Source organism: Fusarium oxysporum, chromosome 3, assembly GCF_000149955.1.
Source record: "Fusarium oxysporum f. sp. lycopersici 4287 chromosome 3, whole genome shotgun sequence".
NCBI classification, from domain to species: domain Eukaryota; kingdom Fungi; phylum Ascomycota; class Sordariomycetes; order Hypocreales; family Nectriaceae; genus Fusarium; species Fusarium oxysporum.
In genome coordinates, this window is record NC_030988.1 from 470,404 (window position 1) to 493,760 (window position 23,357).

General features: G+C 44.1%; 6 protein-coding genes across 6 annotated transcripts; 3 read left to right on the forward strand and 3 right to left on the reverse strand.

Moving 5' to 3' along the window:
- Positions 1–268: 268 nt before the first annotated feature.
- FOXG_20889 (uncharacterized protein) lies at positions 269–1,941 on the forward strand. Its single transcript, XM_018401208.1, has one exon. It carries the CDS (start codon positions 442–444, stop codon positions 1,186–1,188), a length of 747 nt encoding a protein of 248 aa, XP_018251752.1. The 5' UTR covers positions 269–441; the 3' UTR covers positions 1,189–1,941.
- A 2,603-nt stretch (positions 1,942–4,544) lies between these two features.
- On the forward strand, positions 4,545–5,657 carry FOXG_20890 (uncharacterized protein). Its single transcript, XM_018401209.1, has one exon. It carries the CDS (start codon positions 4,763–4,765, stop codon positions 5,234–5,236), a length of 474 nt encoding a protein of 157 aa, XP_018251753.1. The 5' UTR covers positions 4,545–4,762; the 3' UTR covers positions 5,237–5,657.
- FOXG_12439 (uncharacterized protein) lies at positions 5,427–6,399 on the reverse strand. The gene is made up of 2 exons (XM_018392232.1): positions 5,921–6,399; positions 5,427–5,867 (listed from the first exon to the last, which is right to left on the reverse strand). Exons 1-2 carry the CDS (start codon positions 6,325–6,327, stop codon positions 5,786–5,788), a joined length of 489 nt encoding a protein of 162 aa, XP_018251754.1. The 5' UTR covers positions 6,328–6,399; the 3' UTR covers positions 5,427–5,785.
- A 657-nt stretch (positions 6,400–7,056) lies between these two features.
- FOXG_12440 (uncharacterized protein) lies at positions 7,057–8,490 on the reverse strand (the record flags this gene model as incomplete). Its single annotated transcript, XM_018392233.1, has 1 exon — positions 7,057–8,490. The coding sequence occupies one exon, from the start codon at positions 8,488–8,490 to the stop codon at positions 7,231–7,233; it is 1,260 nt and encodes a 419-aa protein (XP_018251755.1). The 3' UTR covers positions 7,057–7,230.
- A 3,897-nt stretch (positions 8,491–12,387) lies between these two features.
- On the reverse strand, positions 12,388–12,833 carry FOXG_12441 (uncharacterized protein; the record flags this gene model as incomplete). The annotated part of the gene is made up of 1 exon (XM_018392234.1): positions 12,388–12,833. The coding sequence occupies exon 1, from the start codon at positions 12,742–12,744 to the stop codon at positions 12,388–12,390; it is 357 nt and encodes a 118-aa protein (XP_018251756.1). The 5' UTR covers positions 12,745–12,833.
- A 3,440-nt stretch (positions 12,834–16,273) lies between these two features.
- FOXG_20891 (uncharacterized protein) lies at positions 16,274–16,647 on the forward strand (the record flags this gene model as incomplete). The annotated part of the gene is made up of 3 exons (XM_018401210.1): positions 16,274–16,430; positions 16,502–16,580; positions 16,629–16,647. The coding sequence occupies 3 exons, from the start codon at positions 16,274–16,276 to the stop codon at positions 16,645–16,647; spliced, it is 255 nt and encodes an 84-aa protein (XP_018251757.1).
- Positions 16,648–23,357: the final 6,710 nt, after the last annotated feature.

Below are 23,357 nucleotides of genomic sequence, written 5' to 3' on the forward strand. Positions count from 1 at the left end.
CATTGAAAAACACTGGTGAGTCCTTCTTTCCATGACGTACTTCCAGCGCCATTAATAGATTTGTCTGATGACCTTGTTCATTTTCCAACGAAATCTCTTTTGGTGATGAGTCAGGGGGCACCGTAGATGTTGAAAAATAGAACCTTCTATTGAGCACCTCTCCGACCAGTTTCGAAAGTCATTAAGGACAGAAATAGAATTATCATTGTCTAACAGCCCTTAATTGTCGTTTCTTTAAGAGCTTGCATTTGGCAGATATGAAGGTTCAGAAATAGTAAACCTCTCACTTTCATGTTGAATGCTGAATTAATCTTCGTTCATGTTCAGCGGTCTATACGGTTCCTCCTGTTTTTCTGCCCGTAAAAAAAACCCAACCGCATTGTCTCCTTTCGCCACGGTGAGACAGTTATAGCTAATACAATACATACCAGAGTTACCGATATGGTTTTCACTTCTTTCAAACTTTTGCCGTATGAGATACGAGCACAGATATGGAGAACAAGTTGTCAAAACGCCCGCATGGCCGTCGTGTCTCTCGAGCCCGATTCTCTCTACCCTACTAGCGATAAGTCACCTCCTGTATGTCGAGTGATTCAACAAACAGGGTGCTCATCTGTTGCTATGGTGTGTAAGGAGGCGTTCTCTGAATGGGAAAAAACTACGATCCTATCTTCAGGGTCCACGTGTGTCCGCCTCTGCGTCTTCAGAACTATTTTCCTGTTGCCCAACCTAGCAGAATTGAGGCCTATGTCAGTAAGAAGACAGATTATTCGCCATGGTATAGCATCTGGAATTCAGCATATTGCCTTCTTTGTCACAGCAGAGTTTAAACTGATGGACACATTGTCCGCCCTGTCAAGCATACCCTCTCTCAAGACTATCTCCATGCTACTTCCGGAATGCAGCGCTGAGGACCTTGAGATCGGGAGCCCACTGGGGGTGGCTAAAATCGCTCGATATTTGGATGTGCTTACACAAGGTCCGCCTACCGAGTCAGTTCATGCCAGTTCGAATCCCATCGGGCTCTCTCTCGAAAATGATAACCTAAGTCCCAAGGTACAGGCATTTTACACTGGGGCCAACGCTCCTCAATTAAATGTAGTTATTCCACCGTGTGATCGACATTGCCGGAACGAAAGCGCATGTGTCGTACCGTCTATGGGGTTTTCGCTATTCGAGTACGTATAGATGGGTAGCATCAGGTATCCATGTCCAGTGCACTATCACCTATCTCGTACACATCATCATTGAGCAGGTTAAAGCGTAGGGAGGAGGAATATTGGGCAAGGTAACGTTGGGAGGAGCCATGTGCTACTTGTTGACGCACAATTCAATGATGGGATCTCATTGCCGAGTACTAAGGAAGAGAAGGAATGTCGTATAAGTTGATAGGCTTAGACAAGATAAACTGTGGGCGTCATTGACAGTTGCATCTGCGACAGTAGATAGAGAAGACCATCGCTTTGCAGTTTGTAAACTGTAAGAACTGGCACTGTGTTTGCTTGGTGTTTGGCAGAATACAATAAATGCAAGGACGATGGATCGAGTAGAGTATTGGTTCCATCTCTATTGCTCACTGCGTACGAGCACTACTGTTTGCCTCCAGGGGCAAGCAGTATCAAAGAACCCAACAAGGCATTGGCTTTTCGAGTACAGAAATGATCCGGTTCAAGGGAGCAAGAAAGATACAGCATGAGACATCAAGCGATATTGACAAGGTGACTGTATAGTAGAATTGTGGGAGGCCTAGGCTGTACATCTTGTAGGTCGAGGGGGGAGCGAGGGCTGCAGAAAATGCACGAGATAAAAGTAGCAGGCAAGTTGAGGGACTATTTGACGGAGTGACAAGGTGTTGCAGCGCGGCATGGAACATTTTCTATTTGTCAGATGAGGATGTCTAGTCTACAAACTACCAAATCTACCTTGCCCTCTCATTTCGACCCTCGTGCCTCTTAAGTCCTGTCTGAACCCCATGATATATCCATACAGTCGATGATCTCCTTTAAAAGCTCCCTGTGGGATTTTTTAACGACCTGGTTTGTCCTAAAGACGGCATTAATGACACTGCCTTGCATTACTTCCTTGTTGTTCGTTTTGACGGGTCAAGAGGCCCCGACAACTTGGACTACTTGGCGGCAAGCCGAGGGAAGCAAGGTTCATCAAGTATATGGACTGCTGAATACATCTCAACGGTAAAGTCTTTGCCTTTAAGCAGGCCTCACGAGGCATTGGCCAAGAACTACTTTATTTACAATAGAACAGCCACTCTTCGCATTTATTGTGTGCTCTCTCAAAACATCAGATCGAAGTCCATCATGACTCCTGTCACAGACCTATTATAAGCTAATCTAGGGCATCCATAACTGAAAGCAGCCAGCTCTCTGGCCACCAGGCTTTCAGGGTCATTCAGTGAGGCAGATCTTAGGATCTAAGTTGGAATTTTCATCAGCTAGCCCCATTGTCCCAAGCGGACTGAATTCTCCTCCGCAACTCGAAGGCTGTGTTGCTTTGGACCTAGACACAAGGTAGTAAAAGCTCCAGCGGTATATATATTACTTGCTTGCTAAGAATACTAAAAAAAAAAGAAATAAATCAGAGAAAACAGGACACAACAAGTAAAGAAAAGTCAGAGTCTAGTTAGTGTCTTATATTACGCTATAGCTATAATTAAAAGTAGCTTTCATATACTATCTTTACAAGGTTTGATTTACTACTTAAAGCTCGAGCATATAAGCATATTGCAAGCCTCGAGTTTCACAGTGGCGCAGATATGAATTTGTTTATCTGGATCTCGATCCACTCCCTGGCGAGCATTGCTTGTGATATAAACTACTCATACGCTGAATGGACGCCACGTGAAAACGATACATTGATTGTAGATGTTATCCCGTTCGTTCCAGATGTGACCGTAGAGGGCTTTAAGAACATGAACCCGGGAGTAAACCCAGATATGCTGTATTATCATATTACGTCGCCGTACAGACTTCCATACCGCCCGAACATGACAGTTCTTCCGCCGGCTGTGTTATCTGGGGATTGCCCCAAGACTCTGCTATTAGACAGCGTAGAGATCTCACGACAGGCACTGTCGTCCACACCAACTGGAAGTGGCGCTCAAGTACCTGAAATAACATCTATGGCAACAGCCGATGGAGAAACAATGGGCACTAAATCAACAAGCATAAGCATAGAACCGAGTTCCGGCAAACATTTGTCCACGTCCGAATCCCTGACAGGCGTTCTTTCCACAGAAGTATATTCAGTCATCGAGTCAACTGAAAGTAATCCAACCAGTGATAACACGTACACGATAGTTAGCCCAAGGACTGGATCGACTAGAAATACTGAAGCGACTGCCAGCCCAACCACCACATCAACCACAAAGAAATCGACTGCAACGACACTTCATATGACTACTGGTTCAGCTCATAAAGAAATGGCTAGTCAGACGGCACGGCCCAAAAGTAGCCAAGAGGAAGAAACGCCCTTATGTTATGGGAATAGTGGTTCTGCTTCATCTGAGGTACCCTGGATGGCATATAGACAGTCATTTTGTGATGAATTGAAGAAAGTTCCGCTTACTCGGGCAGGTTTGACTAGACAGTCAAAAACAAAAGACATAACGTTTGGTGTGAGTTTCAGTAGATCTGGCCAGGGCTGTGATGAGTATAAAGTGAATGACAGGACGTGTCAAGCATATCTTCAGAAGATTGAAGACCAGTGTCCTAAGTACGGAGGTTATATCTGGAGCGATTGCTTTCTTATTTGGGCTTACGTACATGTTGCAGACTGATGTACGGTTGAGATTTGTTTCTTTATCTTCTCCCTCTCTTTGAAGTGAGGCCTCTAAGGTGTGGCAGCTTATTAATTGGCCGGCAATTGGCTAGAAATAGATATGTAGACCACTTATTGGAAAATCACCAACCAGTAGGGCCCTGCATCAAGTGAAGCTTGCCAAATTCTCTCCAGAGCACCAAATGTGAGGTTTTACGAGTCCTCTGCTCGCGGAAACTCCCCGAGGCCAGTCATGAAACTCCAGCGTTATTCATAATATCAAAATCCTCACCTCGTAAGTTGCTTAGCATTCATGAGGACAGGTGTAGGGTGGCCACAAATGAGAATTTGACGCTTCTTGCCATAAGACCAGTAACAGTAACGTCTTATTGATAACTGAGGGTAAACCGTCAATTTGCTATAGGAAACGTTAATTCTACACTTATGTAATTCTTTATGGTAAGAAGTTGAGCGCTATTCCTTTGGGTGGTCATATCAGCTCACGTACACTACCGTACTTTTAGACTTTTTACAAAGCTCGTTTATTTTTAAGAGCGAAGAGAAATCACGGAAGATCCAAAACCAGATCAAACCTGAAGGTAGTGAGTGTACTGAATATCGTATTCTGCGGCTCTAGTCTCAAATATAGCATCTTCGCCTTGATACATGTCCCATTTTTAGGGTTTGAAACCTTGACCGGAATGACTAGCCTGCGGTTCTATCAACGCTAGCTCTATCTATAGGTCCTTATCCCTAAATTTACCTGGTTATGCGCAACTCAGAAAGCAGTGTACGAGCATATGACCCTTTCCACAGCCGGGACACTGCTGAAACCCTGGAAATCTCAACTGTCTTTTTCTTCGGCTGGTCCAAGAAGAATCTGTATAGTTAGCCTGCAATATCTGCTTGGGCCCAGTCAAAGCTTGCATTTACTTTGAGACTACCTCACTACCTCACTACTTCTCTACTATTTTGACTTTCCACGCGAATGGTCTCTAACGAAACTGATTTCGCGATTACGAAGGAGCAGCTCGACTTCTCGAACAGTTTTGGTCGTCTCTTTACCCCTATGAACTATCTGTCTTTCCCAAATATGTCAACTGCATACAAATCATCACTATATGAGCAATCAACAAAAGAGGAGAGTCGGGTGAGCATTTGCCGCGACAATAGACAGAAAAGTCGTCTGATGGCAAGCCCTGAGGGTCAGCCGGCATCCAGGGTTCAATATTCTCTCCAAGAACCTCGTCGTCAATCTCTGTTTACGATACCTGAACACGATGCCTTAGAGCACTATAACTACGAATCTACGGCACAACACAGCAAGAGTAGTGCATCCTTGTTCTATGCAGGGAAGAAGCGCTTCCTTTCAGATAGTAGTGGGACTGTCACGAAGCGACAAAAGGTCGGGGATAGCGTAGATAATTTGAACGATAAGCATCGGTGTAACAGTGATGTTTAGAGCAGCGAGCGGATCAGCTAGTTATTGATTGAAATATTCTGTAACAATATGGATAGTTCTCAAATAAAGGACAAAGGGAAGAAATAGAAGCTCATGATTCGCTCTTCAGCATATTGTTTCGTATGACAAGTCAAAAGCAATGTTTTGGTAATGGTACATATAGGGCTGGACTTCGAGTCCATAGTTAATTGCGTCATAGTGCTTCCTCTAGCAGCTTACAGACTATATATGGGACCAAAGACGGTTGCAGGCTGAAGATTCACAATGCACGAAAATACTCTAGCATACATCAATACGAAACTACAAGGCTCCAAGATTGTCCCCCAGGATAGGCATCGTAAGCCCGATTGCTGTTGCATAGGACAGGCTCCAAATGATGATGTATTTATCCCTAGCACAGATGATAAATATCTCTCACCGAAAAGGCAACATGAGAGATTCCGTTACTTCGAAGAGGGCCCTAGATGGACCAAACACGGCTCAGTCAAACTGTCTTGCCAACTTTGGCCCTATAGAGCAGGCATCCCTGCGGCGGGAACGAAAAAGGTATCAAAAGTCCAGCCGAAGGCCTTTCACTCTATATGAGATGATTCGGCTTGGGACTGGTTCTTCTTGGGTTGTGAGCCTTTTGCTAAGTCTGAATGAGTCTAGTAATATCTTTCACTTTATTGAGAGTTTGCGTGCCTGTGCCATCGGCGGTGGGGCTTGTAGTTAGTACCGTGAGCGTTACGCTTCTGCGGTCCTGCAAACTCAGGCTGGTGAGGTATGAGTTTATGCTTCTTGTGATGAGACTTTGGCTCAGGCTTAGGCTTAGGCCTAGACTGAGGATTTGTGTGGTGTGGTTTGGGTTGCTTGAGCTTGTAACGGCGAGTCTTAGGCCTCTGAGGTTGGGCGAACACAGGCTGATAAAGCTTGGGTTTGAGCTTCGTGTAATAGGGCCTGAAATGAGTTTCGGGTTTTGGTCTATCGTATGATTTTACCTCTTCAGGTGAATTATAGCTCGCAGGCGTAGCATCACCTCCAGCCATAGCAATAGGGGCTGCGAGGATCCCCGTAGCAAAAATTATAAGTACAGCAGCAGAGAGCTTCATGTTTATAGATATCGCAAGATAGAGAGCAGATTTCCTTTTGCTAAACAGTAAGTCTAAGGGATTGGTAGGAATGCTAGACTTTTACATGCTCAAGGTCACGGTATCTTAGAATGGCCCTGGTAATATAGCACATTAGGTAGCTCTAAGCCTGATTACTTAGGCTAGGCAGCCCTATCAGATCGGATCGCTATTTCCGAACGATATTTGGTAAGAAATTGGCGTGGTCAGGTGTCTGTTAAGCTTTCTATTTTAAGCTGTGCAACTCCTTTCTAGGAGAAGTACGTCTAGCAGATGCAATTACCCCACGACAAGGACCAGCGGTCCACATCTTTAGTACCCGTCAATTACTGTCTTGCCAGTGCCATTGTAACAGATGCGTTATACACACAACGAAACGAATGACTATACCCAGATCAAAAGGTCAAGACGGCACTTATGATAGTAGACAAAATAGTTGCGTTGTATTGTGAATGAGTTTGCGTCGTGAGCCTCAAAAAAGATCGCTTTGGAGGTGTGTCTAATCGACCTCCATCGCTTGTCTACATGCGCGACCTTGTGATAGTGCCACTCAGATCCGGAAGAGGTATCCGTCCAGCCTGGCCATGCCTGTCCCGAGCTGCGCCAACACGCTGGCACCCCCCGGAGACAAACCGTCGTCGAGGAGTCCAGTATGTTTACTTGAGATTGCAGCGCCGGGCCTACGCAATCTGCCAGCATAGACCTAGTACGGACTGGTTTATATCTTGAGAACTGAAAGCATCACAGTTGGATTGAAAGGGTATAGTTCTATTAGTGGATAATTATATCTAGAAATTGGTGTTTTGCGTAGCGATTGGCAGTCGTAAGTATATATCCTCAACTTATAGTTGCTTGTTTGTTGCTGCATACTACGTATTCATCAATTTACACTTGCTTTAGTGGGGCAAACCTTTGATGTGGAAGGGCTACGTCTAAAACCTTTTTCATAGATTCCTCTTCGCCGCCGGACCGTGGCCGTAAACCAAGCTCATTTTTTATTAGAACATCGACAGTTGCCTGGAAGAAACCCTTCGCAATCCGAGAACCAATCCCTTCAGCTGCTAGTCCTGGGCCTGAGTTAACCTCCATCAGCCAAACATGCTCGTCTTGATCAATCAGAAAGTCCAGAGCGAAGATCTCGAAACAGTCGGGATGGAGAACAATGTTAGTGTTCATAGATGCTGCTGCTAAAAAGCATTCCCCCGTAATTTGCTGGACACGTAAGTAAGCTCTATCTTTCCATGACCCGTCCTGTCCGAAGAGATCGTCAGGTACTGTCCAGAAATCTCGCCTCGCCGATTCTGAACAAACAGTGCCCTGTAAATGAGTATTGGTGAGTGCTGATCCTCTGCTCATAGACTCCCAGGGAGGGCAATAGGGTTCTGATGCTGAAATGACTAGCAGCCCTTGGTAAAGATAGACTTGCAAGCGACCAACAGCAAGAACATAAGCTCGTATATGAAACTTTCTGTTATCTAAGCAGGGAACATTACTTATATACCGTTGAGCGATGAATTGGCGTAGGCAAGATGAAGGCACTGCCCCGCTTGCCAGAGCATCGTTGGAAAACACGACCTTTACGTTTTCTGAGACTTCATCTTCATCGTCTTCGACAGATTCGAAGATTTCCCTCAGTTGACCTTCGTCGCTGAAGAGTCTGATGCCATCGCCACGTGCGGTCATCGCGGGTTTCAAGATCCACCACTGTCGATCTTTCAGCACAAGTCCAGTGTTGTAGGATAATGACCTGCAAAGCTCATAAGAGTCCGACTCTGCAAGAGCTTCCTCTAAGTATTCCGCATAATCGATCTCAAAGGAAACTGTCGTGGGCATGCAACTTGACAGTACGTTCCCTGGTCTCTTAGCAGACCAGTACTCGACTACCGTTGCCAAACAGTCTTTACGGGTTAGAGCATCTGTCAATGGATACATGCTAAATAAAGCTCTTGAATGAGTCGGTATGACTAGAGGTTTTTCCGGTTGCATGTGGCAAAGGATGAGAAGTAAATGATTTTCGGTGGGTAGTTCGTCTGTATGCTTGATGATAGTACATTCATATGCAGAGGCGATGTAACCTTGAAGAGCATCGTTCAGCCAGGGGTATCCAAGTTCAATCAGCACAAACAATTCCATCCTGTGCACCATCTTGTTACGTTTTGTAGCGAGTATTGAATTACTTTATATCATGTTGCGCTATGGTATGCTGCTAGATATTATGGCCCGTTATAGCAGTTTATTTTGCATAGCTAATAATACGCAGGTTTACATATTTGTCTTTGGGGTTTAGCATCTGCACTTTTATTATGTTTTCTCTGACCTAACTTATCTAAGTTATATAGATAGCAAATTGTGATGGTATTAGAAGGAGCTATTCCCTAAATTGGCTATAGCTATAGCGGCTCTCATTCTTCGTCGCCTTACTTATACAACGCATTATCTCTAGAAGCTTTTCTTTTTTCTTTTTAACCTTTAATTCCAGAAACATGTATAATAAGCAAACTGGACCGACAATGGAACCAGACATCATACTGGAAACGAAGATCTGGCCACTGCCACATGGTCCGAAGGGAGATTCAAAATAGGTCAATAAAAAAGCTTATATCAATCATATAAGGTGTCATATGTCGAGAAAACGTAACTTGTCAGAAAGGTCGCTTGTAGTTCCCTCGAAGAGGGAACCAGCTGTCAGTTACTTCAAGGGTTTTCCGATAGTTAGAGTAAGATTCTAGTGACGGTCTTATAACGAGATCCTGAGGGCCCCAAAGGTCCAAATTCGGAGTTTTAGACTGCTGACCTTGGATGCCTCGCTCTGCCCGAGGGCTGGCTAGGCTTGCCTATCCTACATATTATAGTAAACCATACTCGACCACAAGTCCTTCACAGCCTCCTCCACGACCTTCACCTGGCTCTCAGACCTCTCTAGAGCCAGCCAGTCTAACCTTCCCGGCTCTTCGCAAGTAGAGTCCGATGCAACCAAGCTCAGCACCTTTGGCTCTGTCGCCAATGTCTCAGATCTATCTGTCTTTCCCTCTGGATCAGTTGGGTCACCAGAGCTCGGCTGAGTGGTTTGTGTCCCTTCCTTTTCACATCAGAACAAGAACGCTGATCTTGCGGAGATGACGCATCTACGTCAAGGCCCATATTGTCATATCTGGAATAACCCTTGTCGATCTCCCTAGATGCAAGAAGTCTAGACTATCGTTAATCCTACTCTCAGGGGACCCGAACGCAGAGCATGGTGGCATTTCTGCCTTGATCTTGCGCAACGGCTTTGAGAGAAGACCTTGCCAAATAGTTAACAGAAATGCCAGCTTAATGCATAGTAACTCAAGTCTATTAGGTCTTACTAAATAGATTCCTACTGAGAAATATATGCTGTTAATCCTGGCTAAAATCCTATTAAAGATTTACCAGCACTAAAAGGTTATAGATCTTTAAGCGATGCCGATTCTCAAGTTTATTGCCACTTACAGTCCGGGCGATAAGTTTGAGTCGGCGTGACCATCGCCAAGGACGTGGGCTACATTAACGTTGCTGGAACGTCCCAGTACATCATCCAACCTGTTGCTGGTGGTGTAGCCTTTGGCTACAAGGGGTTGGTTAAATGGGAAGGACTGGTATTCTGGCATCGCACCATGCAATCTGGCTAGCTGGCGATGTAAATATGTTCAATTTCGCTACCTGAGCTACACGGGACCTTGGCTTAGTGGCCCGTTGGCTGCAATGGCACCTCAATCAGCTTTACTGACGGTGGTCCTATTGCAGTTTCGTTTATGCAGGGTGATGTGGACTGGCTGTTTATCTGGGAATAGGTTATAGAGAAGAGAAAGGCAGTGCACGTGACACGTATTTGTATCAAGGGTATTTTCGCCGCAGCGGAAAACAAACTCAGGGATGCATTCAAGTCATATAGCGACGATAAGCGGATCGTAAAATGACCCAGCAGCTCTAACTGCTATAGTGCAAAAAGGAGGTAGAGGTATAAATACAAGCTATGGTTTGTCTCTCTCGAAAAAACTACTATAAGCCTTTAAAACAATTCATGTGAATACTAAGAGGTTGTGGCGGTTTCAACTGGATAGTAAACCAAGAAATCATCATGATAACGAAGAAGATGGCTTTTCATCTATTATATGAACCATGCATTGCAATATGTCCCTACATTTCGCCTGCTGTGCCAGTGATTTCGAAGGGTGGGCTTGCTTTCGTTTATATATGCCACAACTCCATGAGGACAACTGAAGCCCAGAACTTAGACCCTGAGTCGATAAAGAATGCGAATGGAGGCCGAGTAGATAGATCAAGAGAAATATATACCGCTGCCGTACACTACTTTATGCTTCTCCCGTGGTACATGTGTTATTTGCAGCTGAGGCTTGTGGCTGAAACTTTGCTCTATCCCAAAATAGCTGTGGTATATTGGTAGCGTTCTAGCATGCGATTCAACCACGGGCCTGCCGATATCTCGTCTGGGCGGCAGCTAAATCATCCCCTTTCTCACTCCTGAGCAGGTTTCCTCGAGGTAATAACTTCTCCATACAGCAGGCTACCTACTTATATAGTACGGACTGACCTCAGGAACTATATAAAATCACACAGCTGCAAGTCTTTGAAGAAATCCCGCTCGTAGCAATGTATGTATTATCGTTTCTATCTATCGTGATCTACTATGAATGGGCTAACGGAGTGTGTGATGTCACTTGACAGAAAGGATTTTCATATCTTGTTTCCCTTGGCCTTGTGGCACTTGGCATTGCGCACCATCCAAACTGGTAGCAATTCAGACTCAACTGAGGCACCTTGACGCTGGGAGGTGGCAATTGACTGAGACTCTCTTCCTATTGTAGGCTTCAAGCACTTGATATAGTACTGAGAACCTTGAAAATGCGGCCAGAGTCAGCTGCAGCTTCTATTCAGAAATCAGACGGTGCTAGGCTAGTCACGGGTCCTTATCCGAAGCGATTGCCTTGCTTTTATCTTAGATAATACAGTCTCTTAATCCTCGTTCTTAAGCACGCTTCGGTGCAATTAGCTACTCGTTACACCATAACATCATTGGGCCATCGCAGCAGATACTTAATCAAGGTGACAGGTAGGGCCGGCTCTCTGTAATCGCAAAGCCTAAATAACAGTTCTACTTTTACTCTTCCAGTGAACGGTATCGAGGTGGAAATGGCCTAGAATGTCCCAATTGACATCAAGAATCCCGAGTTATTGTACGGCTCGTATTGGCACCGCTACATCCCTGATTTGCTTACCATGAGCTGGACTTATTCCTAAAACGATCTTCGTCACCATTCCTCTGTCTGCCCTTACTCGTGGGCCATTCCTCGCGGCCTTAATGCCGGAGAAGCTAATAGAGATAGTCTAGGCAGCGAGAATTCCTTTCGAATTCAACGCGGAGAGATTGACAAGAAAGCGTTGGACTCAGAGAGCAAGGCGGTGTGTACAATATGGATCGATGAAATGAATGACGGTGACATAACGATATGCTAATCGTGCAATCACTGGTATTACGAATATGTCATCAGGTGGCTAAAGAAGGATATGTTGAGCTCGACTTGTCAAAAATGGATCGCATGGGGCAATCAAAGAGTGTACAGCAGGAACAACAATGACAGTAACCTTTCCCAGGAGTTGACATCGGAACCTATCATTACCCTACCGACCTTTTCCAGAACGCAAAGATGGAAGATAAACTTTTAGCCATAGGTTTCAACTGCAAATACACATACCTCAACAATTCATATAAAACATGGATCATAAATATATTAAACTCCATGCCCCTTACCTCCTATTTCACATTTATGTTCTTTAAGATATGCTGGGTTTATATGCTATTCAGTATTATAGAGGTACTAATAATCATTCTTATAATAGCTACTTTTATTTCCACTATTCATTACTTCCTTCAACGTTAGCCTTTAATTCTCTGAGTCTCTTCGATCTTCGTATACTTCCTGTTAATTTCAATCCTTCCCGCCATTTAGCATATGAGTCTCTTCGTTTCAAGGCATCACTTAGCATTTTTGAATTATTCTCCTAGAAGGTCTCTCCATCGTCCTTGTCGAATGCCCTATTGAATGTAGTCTTTGACAGCACGAATAACTCGTCTGCTCCACGAAGTCTTCCAAGTACACTGATTGAGCCGTCACCCCCTACCGCAATGTTTTTAACCACGAAATCGAGGACTTTGATTCCAGGAAGAGAGTGAGCGTCTCTGCTTTCAAGAGGTTTTGTTTTACTTATGAAACTTTTCAGGGCATCGGGTAATTCATTTCTGCGAACAACATATGCCTTTTCCGGGCTATCTTCCTCATATAACCTCAAATCCCCGCGAGGCATAATACCCTCGATCCGCATATCGTTGACATTTATATAAGGCAGCTCGTCTCCCATTCTGAAATCCTCCTGTGATTTCAGACCATGACATGGACCCCGTTCATAACGATTAGGCGATCCCACTCCCAAGCATCTTTCTTTAGGCTGCTCCCTCAATCCGTTTGTCTCAGCTAAGCCACTTGTAAGTTGTTGCGGTATTCCTTTTTTATTCCTTCTCCTTCTTGTATGGGACCTGTCACCCTCATCTGAGCCATCCAATCTTATAGATGAAACAACCTCTGACACTGAATCTGCAGAGTTGACAGCCTCTATATGGGCTGCCACCCGTTCTGCAATGTCAAAATTCTCAATTGCTGTGATCAATTTTGTCTTGTCCCTGTCGTGAATAAGCTTACGGGCCCTCATTGCTATTATGCAGATAATGACATCTTGGTCCTTCAGTGGTTCCACACGTTCAAGAACAGTACCTTTCAAGGATATCTTCCAATGTTTGTCAACATAATCTACGTTTCCGAAAGGAAAATTGCCATTAGCCTTAGAACTATAATAATCATCAAAATCTATGCTTGACGTTCCATATATCCTCTGGGTATTCATGTCTCTCAATGAGCCATCTTGCCCATTCCAAGACCCTACTGCGAGCTTCGGATCCCGGGATATTTTAGAGATAAACCTTTCTTTACTTGGATCTCTTAGGAAGGCCATCTTTAGCCGAGGAATCCTCCACATTTCAATCGCTAGTGGATCTGGTTTCAGATCGTTAAGGACCAACAGACCATTTTTTCGCAGCCTTTTTAAATCCTCAACGTCTTGACGATTGAAGTTGTGATCGATAAAATTATCATACACCTCAAAGAGCTGGTGAAGGTTTTTCACATAATTTAAGCTCTTTAGCTTATCTATATGCATGGATATTCTGTGTATCAGGTCAAACGCTGTAGTGGCTTCAACGAAATCTTCCACTTTCCCCATAAGTATGTCCTTTGTATTTTTGGTGATCTTCATTGCAACAGTGCAGATAAGTACTTCTTTCCGCCTTAGTACCAGGAGGTGATCGAGACAGAAATGCCGCAGAGATCTCTTTGATATTCGCTGCTGTTCCCAGACTCCATGTGGCTCCAACCCCCGTTGTATATGTTCACAACAATTCGGATCTGTCTGATATACCGAGCCATCTCCTCTGTGAATATTTACGGCGAGCTCTTCATCAGCTAGCAGGTTCGAGATAAAGTCGGATGTTGGGTCGTTTTGGACAATAAATTCAAGACAAGGAAGTCGTCGGTACTCCTTGTTCGTGGACCGGAATTCGTGGCCACCGCGCCAATCTGGGCCTCTATCCGGTCCTTGCCCGCCAAGCACCAACAATCCATTATCCGTGAGATGAACCAATGATCTATATTCCTCTTCCTTTTCGCAGTCTTGCCTAAGTGAACCTAAGTATGGCGAGTCGGAAGAAGCCCACTTTCTTTTCTCATGACTACCCGTAAGGAACTTTCTGTTATGCTCCAGGAGATCTGGCCATGTTTTTTTCCCTGTCCACCATAGTAGGTAGTCTTTTAAAATGGTTGGACACTGTCTTTGCCAGGCCTAGTTCGTTATGAGCCTTGCTCGTCTTTAAAAACTCGTTTAGGTTCATTGCAACGGCACAGATAAAGATATCCTTATCCTCTAAAGCTTTCACATTGTCGAGACCCAAGGCTTTTAGCGACAGATCATTCGTATCCCGATGAAACGTCTTCCAGGCATCATCTGAGTTTACTCGTCGGCGTTGTAGATATGGTACCTTTTCACCGCGAAATGAACCCTCTCGTTCGTTCCACAGGCCTACTGTCAGTAGAGGGTCATATTCCAAGGCTGCGAATATGTTTGCCATTCTGCTCGGGGCCTCATGGATGATATACTCAAGATATGGGATCGGTCGGAGTTCATAATCCTCCTTGTTGAATGGTTCCGACTCGCAAGGATCACTTTCTTTATCTCCTCTCATTACAGAAAGCCCCGGGCTTACTGCGTTGCAGTCTGCTCCCCGTTCGCAGTCTCTCTTAGAGTTTTCATTATATGGTGAAAAACAATGACATCCGTCAAGACTAAGTTCAACATAATACTGGTTTGGAAGCAAGAGATGCTTAAGCTCCTTGACAGTAGTATCCCATTTAGTATCACGCATTTTAATCGGCCAGAGCTGCATAGAGATGTTTTGTCCTTATTGAAATAAGCCTTGTCTTTATATAATAAATACAAATATTTCACTATAAGCTATGTATAGCAGTTTATATATATCGCTTTAGATACATAATTGTCTTGGCGCCTGGATGCTGTACTAGCTCGGTTGAAGATGGTAACCCAACAAGGAGGGCCATTCCTGCAGTCGCTTGCATAAGGTCAAGGCGCTCGGCGAGCAGCGGCGTCAGCTGTATCGACAGATTGCCATACTGCTCAGAAATTGTCATCCCAAAAACAACCGTCCTGTATTCTCCACCAGCTTCACAATGCTAAAGTCTTGCCACGACTTTGGTCAGTGTTTTCCTCTGCTCCCATATTAATCCCTCAATTATTGTTACCGCGATCCCTAGGTACAGGGCTTGTAAATAAATTTCCTTACTCAGTATCATAATTCAGCTTTTTTAACTTAAGAAAAAGAATGAAATGATATTTATAATAAGTCTATTATTTATCTTATAGGTGTCAAAATAAAATATATAAAAGTGTTCGAACAATAGAGATATCCTGGCTTTTTAAGGTGGGGATGTTACGAGCTAACAAAAGAACTTCGCCAACTCCGGATGGCCGCGATGCTCTCTTTATCATCCCCCAATTATCCTTGTATACAGTGCCATTCCACTACTAGTCCTTGCGTTAACCCTGCTAACACTAAAAAGCCCGCGTCGATCTAAAGCTCACCATGAGCTACCTTTCAGGTGGTTCGAATGATATACACAAACGCCTCGTGACCTACGTAATGGCACAGGTGCTCCTTGTGGCGCACCAAGCCCCGATTCCGCGCGAGCTGCTTCACACCATGATGGCCAAGGTCTTATGCCGCCTGTCCAAAGTTGAAGGGCTGAGGAGTGGCTTTCGACTGTCTATGACGTTGTATCAGCAGCTTCGAAATATCTGAAGGAGAGATTGGAACGAATCTGTAATCATTCGGAGGAACAGCTGGATATCACATCCTTATCCTCAATTTAGAGGAAGGACCAAACAGCTGGGAGCTGGTTTTCTTTTGAGAACCCGATTTAACCCTCTTGGCGTTGATGAAAACGCTGTGTCCTAGCCAGCCTGACACCTCAGGAGCCTTTGTACGGACACATGAATATGTGTGAGGCTTCGCATCCAAGTGGGGAAAGTAAAGTTCCAATCTAGGATAGCCAGCGACATTTTAAAACTCAGGAAAACGAGCGAACGATATCAGTCTTGGTGTAGGATGCTAAACACAAACAAGCTTTTCCTCCTGCCACGTCAAAAGAATCTCTGCGGTCATGGCCGATGTTGTAACCCATGGGTACATTGTATGAAATGGCGCTGCCGCCGTCAGCCACGAGTGGCATCATCGGACTTGGTGGTAGACTATCATTCGAGCTGTTGAATGATGGGCGTTTCGGGCCCCTTCAAAGTACCATCGTTTGAGCCCTGTGGGCTTGAGAAACTTAATCACGTCATCCGGCCGACCCGGCTCAGCAGCGTTCCAGAACCCGGAATGAAACTCGACAGCCAGTGGGATAGGCAGGTTATTATCAATTTCAGTACGAGCAGGCCTCGACGAGGTAGTGCTGTATGGCGACTGCAGCATTAACGGTCCACGGTCAAGTTCTAGATCAAGCACGTCCTCGGTTAGCAGCACCCCATGTGTCTGAAAGCCAAACGTATCAAACCAGCCGTCTCAAGATGGTAGTGTACGATTCTTTTAAGGGAAAGTGGAGGCTAGCTAACGCTTTCAATAGGTCTGGCAGAGGCTCATGAGCAGGTGAATCACGAAAAGGTCGAGGAGTTATCTGGGTTACAAAATACAATCGAGGCTAAGAAGCGTCGTAAAGACAGCTGGTAATTATAAAGTCCTATTTAAGAGAAGGTGAGGTTAGCTAATACGTAAAATAGGTCGCGACTACACCATTTTTACTAATGTTTTATGTTGTAGTGCCTTATCTTAAGGCATAACTCCAGATTCCTACCAGACAGTAATTAGGGTAGTAGGCAAGGAGTTTATTATCTTATAGAAGTTGTGTAATAGCAGCTTGTAATGAAGCAATAATAGAAAGAAACACTCAATTAATACGTTATGTTTTATAATATTTATGGGATACGTTGAGTAACACATTCCACAGAACAGCAAAAAGGGCAAGAATTATATGATTCCCTCAAACGATTGAGATAATGCAATGCCTGATCTCTATGAACAGCTAAAGGAAGGGGCTTCTCATCATCCCCTGCGTCTCGTCATCCTGTCGACCCTAGAATGGAAAGACTCATCCGGGAATTTAGGGTAACCCGTGTTCTCGGAAATCTGCCTCTCCAGGGGGGTAAAATACATGAGACTGGCTTACACCAAAATCCACCGATCTACCACCAATTCCACTCTCGTGTTTTATCCCCACCTAGCTTTCCTATCAGTGGCATGGCTTTTGCTGGGAAGTTTGTAGAGCATGCATCTCCAATGTTAGCGCGTTATCTGTGGCAAAGTTGCAAGACTCACTTTCCTGTAGCTTTAATGCCAAAAAAAAAACATGTACCTGTTACAATTGTATGTAGATCTCTTATATTTTACCCGCTCCCTGTTTATCCAGTTATAATATATATATTAAGAGGCCAGTATGTGGAAGTAATTCCTTCTAAGTAAACTGTTTCTATTCAAGACCCTTAAGGGCTGTATTATCTACTGCAAAAGGGGTCGATATGATGATTGCATCCCTCTGGAGAAATCCGTTATAACCCTATGCTTTGTGCCGAGATTGTGACTCCATGCCCAACGCAGGCTTTCAGAAACTAGCTTATCCCCTACTCAAGTGATGTTCTCTCTCTTGTTTTGCTTAGCGTTAATCTTTCATGACCAAGAGCCAAATTCTATCACCTCGTTTCTTATCCCAAGACAAGGTAGGCAAGCGCCGGGACACTGTGCCCATGCTTGCCGGAAGCCAAGTGCATATGCTAAAGGCAAATATTAACGCTAACTTCTTACGCTAAACCAAAAGGTGCGGCCGAGTTCGCGCCATGTCTAATTTTAATATCCTTAGTTGATTATTTTCTGATGGCGTTACTCTTATGTTCTTCTTCCTTTGCCAGGAAACATCTCGGTTCTCGTTGAAGAACCCTGCTTCTGGTCTTGGCTATCCTGGCTACCATTTAACATATTCCAAGGCACGATCTTCGGAATGCCCATTTAATACCCACGATATCGCTTTTAGCCCTAGTTGACTAATTACTTCCTATAAAGTTGAACTTCGGGCTGCTGATATAGATAACGAGGATATATTATTTTCTTCCAAAGTATAAGTTCCTTACTTCTGGGATGAAAATGGAGAAAATGCATATGAGCGATGGGACTCTGTTGGTTAATAATCTGGATCTTTTTAATCGTTGTAACTTCGAGATTGAATGCCAGACACGAGTTAAAAAGAAGTTGTATTAATGAGAATGAATTAGGAGCTACGAAATGGTAAAGAGTTTAGCCTATATACCAAGGTCACTATTGTGGGCCAAGATGTAATACTGTCGGTTTAATGACTATAAGTTTGAAAATCATTCGACCGAGATGCGTAGGCTTTGGTCTAAACGTGCATCTTTCCGAATATCAATACATACAGGTTGGTGAATAGGGTAGAATATGTCTAATATTCAGAATAGGAAGTGTAACGCTCTAAAACAGAGTGCCACAGCACCAGATGTCAATAAGAGAGGAGAATGCTGTAGTAATACTGGAGTAGGCGGGTTCGGGCTTCGTTATATCTATTTTGTCCTTGTTACTGTAGTTCATGACTTCTGGTAGATGCTCTTTAAACCTTGAATTCTCCATTTCAATGGCTATAATTGTAACGGTTGCACAAGCCGTTAAACCACAGGGCAAAAGATCGGGCCATAATCGCTATGCAAGCAATCATGGGTGTGCTACAGCTGCCTTATAGAAGCCTTACAGCGCTGTTACGGGCACGAATCGTAACACGATGCTCCCTCTTCAGGGGCTTTCGTCCTCGAAGCCCGCTGAAGCCGGCCGCCACAGGGGGAACCAAGCCCTGTGCGGTGCAGCTGCCAACCTCCCAAGGCGTACCCCGCAGTGCCCCTCTGCGTTACGTAGGCACCCTTGTGAGCAGCTATACCAAAGGCTGCAAGGGGGAATCGAACCCTTGACCTTCGGGCCACCCGCTAACAGCGATTATCGTGTAACGGTTGCACAAGCCGTTAAACCACAGGGCAAAAGATCGGGCCATAATCGCTATGCAAGCAATCATGGGTGTGCTACAGCTGCCTTATAGAAGCCTTACAGCGCTGTTACGGGCACGAATCGTAACAATAATGACTTGAAAGAAGTTTATCTATCCATTGAAATTATAAAGCAAGTATATATAACGTAGTTGATAAGCGAGTGTGACAGACAAGCGAGTGTGACAGTATACTGTGTAGCTAAAAATAGCTTACCCTATAGCATTTTAGTACTTAAATAAAATAGTTAAAAATCTAATAAAATTATTCTGAAAATAGTATAGCTAACTATATTAAAAAGTATTTTTGTTAAATTTTTAGCTATTTTATTTTATATAAAAAAGCTTAATTATACAGTGTAAATAAAGTTTTTATATACTAGCTATATAGGATTTTTTTAAAAATCTAAAAAAATTCATATAGCTTATTTTAAAACTTATATATAAGCTATTAAAATTATAGCTATTTTAGGCTCAAATTAGGTATTTGTAAGCTTTTAAAAACTAGATTTTAAGGTGTATAAAGTAGTGTCACACTCACTTGTCTGTCACACTCGCTTATCAACTACGTTAATATTAAATAAGCTTTGTAAAAATAGTTAACACGATAACATAAGCTTAATCATTTTAATTTTAACACTATATATAAACAAAGAAGAGAAATTAAACTACTTATGCCAGCTATGCTAGAACTACACTAAAGCTATAGTAAGATAGCTATGATAGATTAATAGTTTAACTATTAAAGTCGAAATCCGTGTATGTTCTCGTCGAGGCTGGCAACACAGTCAAACCAGCTGTGAGCGCTAAGGCTTAACAATTCACACGCCGGGTCAAAACAGAGGGACCGAATCCATTAGAGTTCGTAGCCAACTACCTATCTAATACGTTGGGGGCTGATATTAAACTCGTTGGAACGTGCGACGCTGAGTCACTGCTTTGATTGAGGCATTATCTAGCGCCTTTCTTTGGGTAAATGCTCGGCGCTATTCCTGTTCGAGATGTAATCGATCTAGTTAATCTTTTACCAGATTCTAGGCTAACTCTGTATTTAAATAGTATTCAAATTTTTATGAGGTCACTCTACTTTGCCTTTGGAAGCGCAAAGCAAGGAACCGCGTTGCGGATCCCAAAATCGCTTCTTTGGATGAAGGTACATGGCTCCCCCTCTGCCCGGGCAAGTAGGTAAACAGTTGAAAGCGTTCATCTGAATATTAAAATCTGCCGCAGCAAACTGCAATTACAATGCCAAAATGTCCACGTTGGCACAGCTTATTCTCGCTACCGAATCCAACATTAGGAATGCCCCCATTACTAATTCCGAATCCGAAATAGCCACTTTGAATGTTTTTGGAAAGCAATGCGGCCAATATTGGAACCGACCTTTGACACCTTTGGTGGTACAAAGAGAGCGTCTAAGCGGAGCGAAGGTTGATGGAGGGAAGTAAAAGGTATCGCAGAGATACTCCCTCAAAGATAGGAGAGGGGGCTCAATTTGATTGGATCAGGATGAGCAGTCTTTCTAGTCGGAATATCAGCAGTACTCTAGATGCCATGATCACAAGAGCACACAGCCTTGTAGTGTTATGCTACTTGAAGCAGCCGTAGCTGGACACTTTGATGCAATTGGAATAAGCAGACTAAAGTGGACGGAATTGGACTTATCGATCTAGCCAATCTCTTTATTATTTGTATTTATTTTGGGCTAGCAACGCCTGACGGCTACGATCGACGAGTGTTGGCCGCTTATGCGTTGGATAGATTCACGCTGACGGCTGATCCGGAAAATATCCTTCACTTGATTTCCTATACTCATCACTACGGGACTGGTTAAGATAACTATCCGCGTGGAAAAGCTCATTCCCATTCGTAGTGGAAACAGTGGCTTCTTCATCACGAATAATCATATCCTCACCTGTTTCCTCTTTGTACAACAGTACAGTTAGAAGTTCTAACTCTTCTACAACAAAACTCTCACTATCATTAGTAGACTTGACCCAAGGCATGCGGCAATCACAAAGATCTACCAGTGAAGGAGAAGGCATGGTACTGGAACCTCTGATAGAAATTAGACGAAGGTGATAAGAAAAGATTCGCTTGAGTAGTTACTTTAGTCAGCATCTAGGTATACGTTCTTCTACTTTCAGCCATGAAATATAAACAACTCGTTTCATCACATGATGCATCAATGTAAAGCAAGAGGCAAGTTTCCGCGCTTGATCAAGGTCTGCGCCAGACAGCCTATTAGTCAATCACCACAAGCAGTAAGCCGTGTCCCGATATCTGCTTGCTCATTATCCGATGCGAAGTTTTCAGTATTCTGACCGAGCGGAGAGCTAATGCTTATCACATCCCTTACATACGAAGTGGCGATAGATAGAGCGAGAACATGGCTCTAGACGTGTATTCCAACCTTATTCTAAAATTCTGCGCCCTGGCATGCAGCAGTTAACACTCTTCCTGGTGCTGAGCAACACAAGGTTCCAAGGGCTTTCCATTCATATTATTCACAGTCCCTCAAGCTATATAACAATGTCGCTCCTGTCGAAAGAAACGTGATCTCGACCTGGGAAAAACCGCTCAATGCCACGGAGTAGAGTCTGAGAAGAGGTGCGATGAAGTTACTGCAGCTGATTCATCATGAGGAGGCATCGAGTTGGTAGTAGGGTTCCGTCGAGGTAATTTACCGAATGGTAATTTACCTATCTGACCAAAGTTTTTGACGTCTGAAACTTCTTGGTATTTTACATGTCAAAAACCTCTCATTGGCCGATGTCCATATCATCTCCACTATTTTCCAAATCGGTCTCTTCCCAACGCCAGCCATCGACAACAATAGAGTCTTGGAATGCGTTTTCTATCTTTACTAACCGAGCAACATCAACTGTCTCCCAGTTTTTGACGACCATCGGTTCTGCCGGATTATCTTTGACCGTCTTGAGCCTCTTGAGCACCCGACTGTTCATATAGATGAAAGTGACCTTGTCAGTGCTAAGCGGACTAAGCCGATTCCGAAGCTTACAATGAAGATAGTTCGTAGCACTGAAGGAACGCTCTGAAGGAACAGAGTTTGCCAAGGATCCTAGAACTCTCCTTGCCAATGTAGCCAACTTGACTCCCATAGACCCAAAGTATCCCCACGCGCTTAGGATGTAATAGTGAGAAGGCGTATGAGGAGTCTTCGGCTGTTCTCGATAGATCCGCGAGGTTGGGCCAAAGAGAGCACCTTCGCGAGCACGGAATCGACAAAACTCCCCAAAGAGCTGTTGGTACTCTTCGTTACTAGTGTTTTCTTCTAGGAAGCGATGTGCTCTCTCCATAGTGTCAAGCCCAAGGCCCTCCCCTATTGTTGTCCGTGGGTCCAAGGCAAATGCGAAGTGGTGGATGTCTGTCGTTTGACCTTTCATCCTTTGGACTCGCCATTGCCTCAGCTCCGAGTAGTTGATAAGAGGATCTTGGTTAGCCTCTTCAAGGGCATCCCATCTGCTCTGGATAGTCAACCAACGGGGAATAACCTCTCCAACGCATGAGCGATCTCGCTCCGAGCAACGTTGTGCGTTTTCGATAGGCCGAAGGATCTTAGCCAACATCTCTACCTCATGCCAAAACTCAAAGTTGTTGATGGACGAGAGTATTGCCCTTAGGACTTGTTGATCTTCCTCTTCCTCCTCTTCCCCTTTGATAGCCTTAGCTTTTAGGGAATTGAGGACCATAGCATCACGTGCATATGCTCGAAGAGCATCTTTGTTCGCCAGTGAAGACATAACAGCTCCGAGTTGTGTTCCCCAACGAGTGATGGCTGGTGTAATGAAAGCCTTCTGTTTACCGTAACACTCAAGCTGATAAGCACGAAGTCGTGCGAGTTGGAGCTTGGCCTTTTTAAAGAACGTGATGATTCTCGTAACTTTCTTAAGGACTGAAGCCCATCTCTCCGATTCCACAATGTCTTTCACTAGAAGTTGAAGACCATGGGAGTCACACAAAAGGAAGAAACAATGCCTGAACTCAGGCATATTCTTCATCTCAGCGTGAAGTTTCCGCATTGTCGAGCATGTATCTGTGCAGATAGCGTTCATACGAGAGAAATCCTGGAAGTCCTCTCCTTCCTTCGTGAATACCTCTTCCAATAGTGGCTGGATTAGGCGAATGGTATTCAAGGCCGTATGTTCCTCGTTCCGTGTATTAACAGTCTTCCAATAGAATGTAACCGAGTTGGGAATTGAAATCGAAATGTTGACAATACGGTTGCTGCTTATGTCG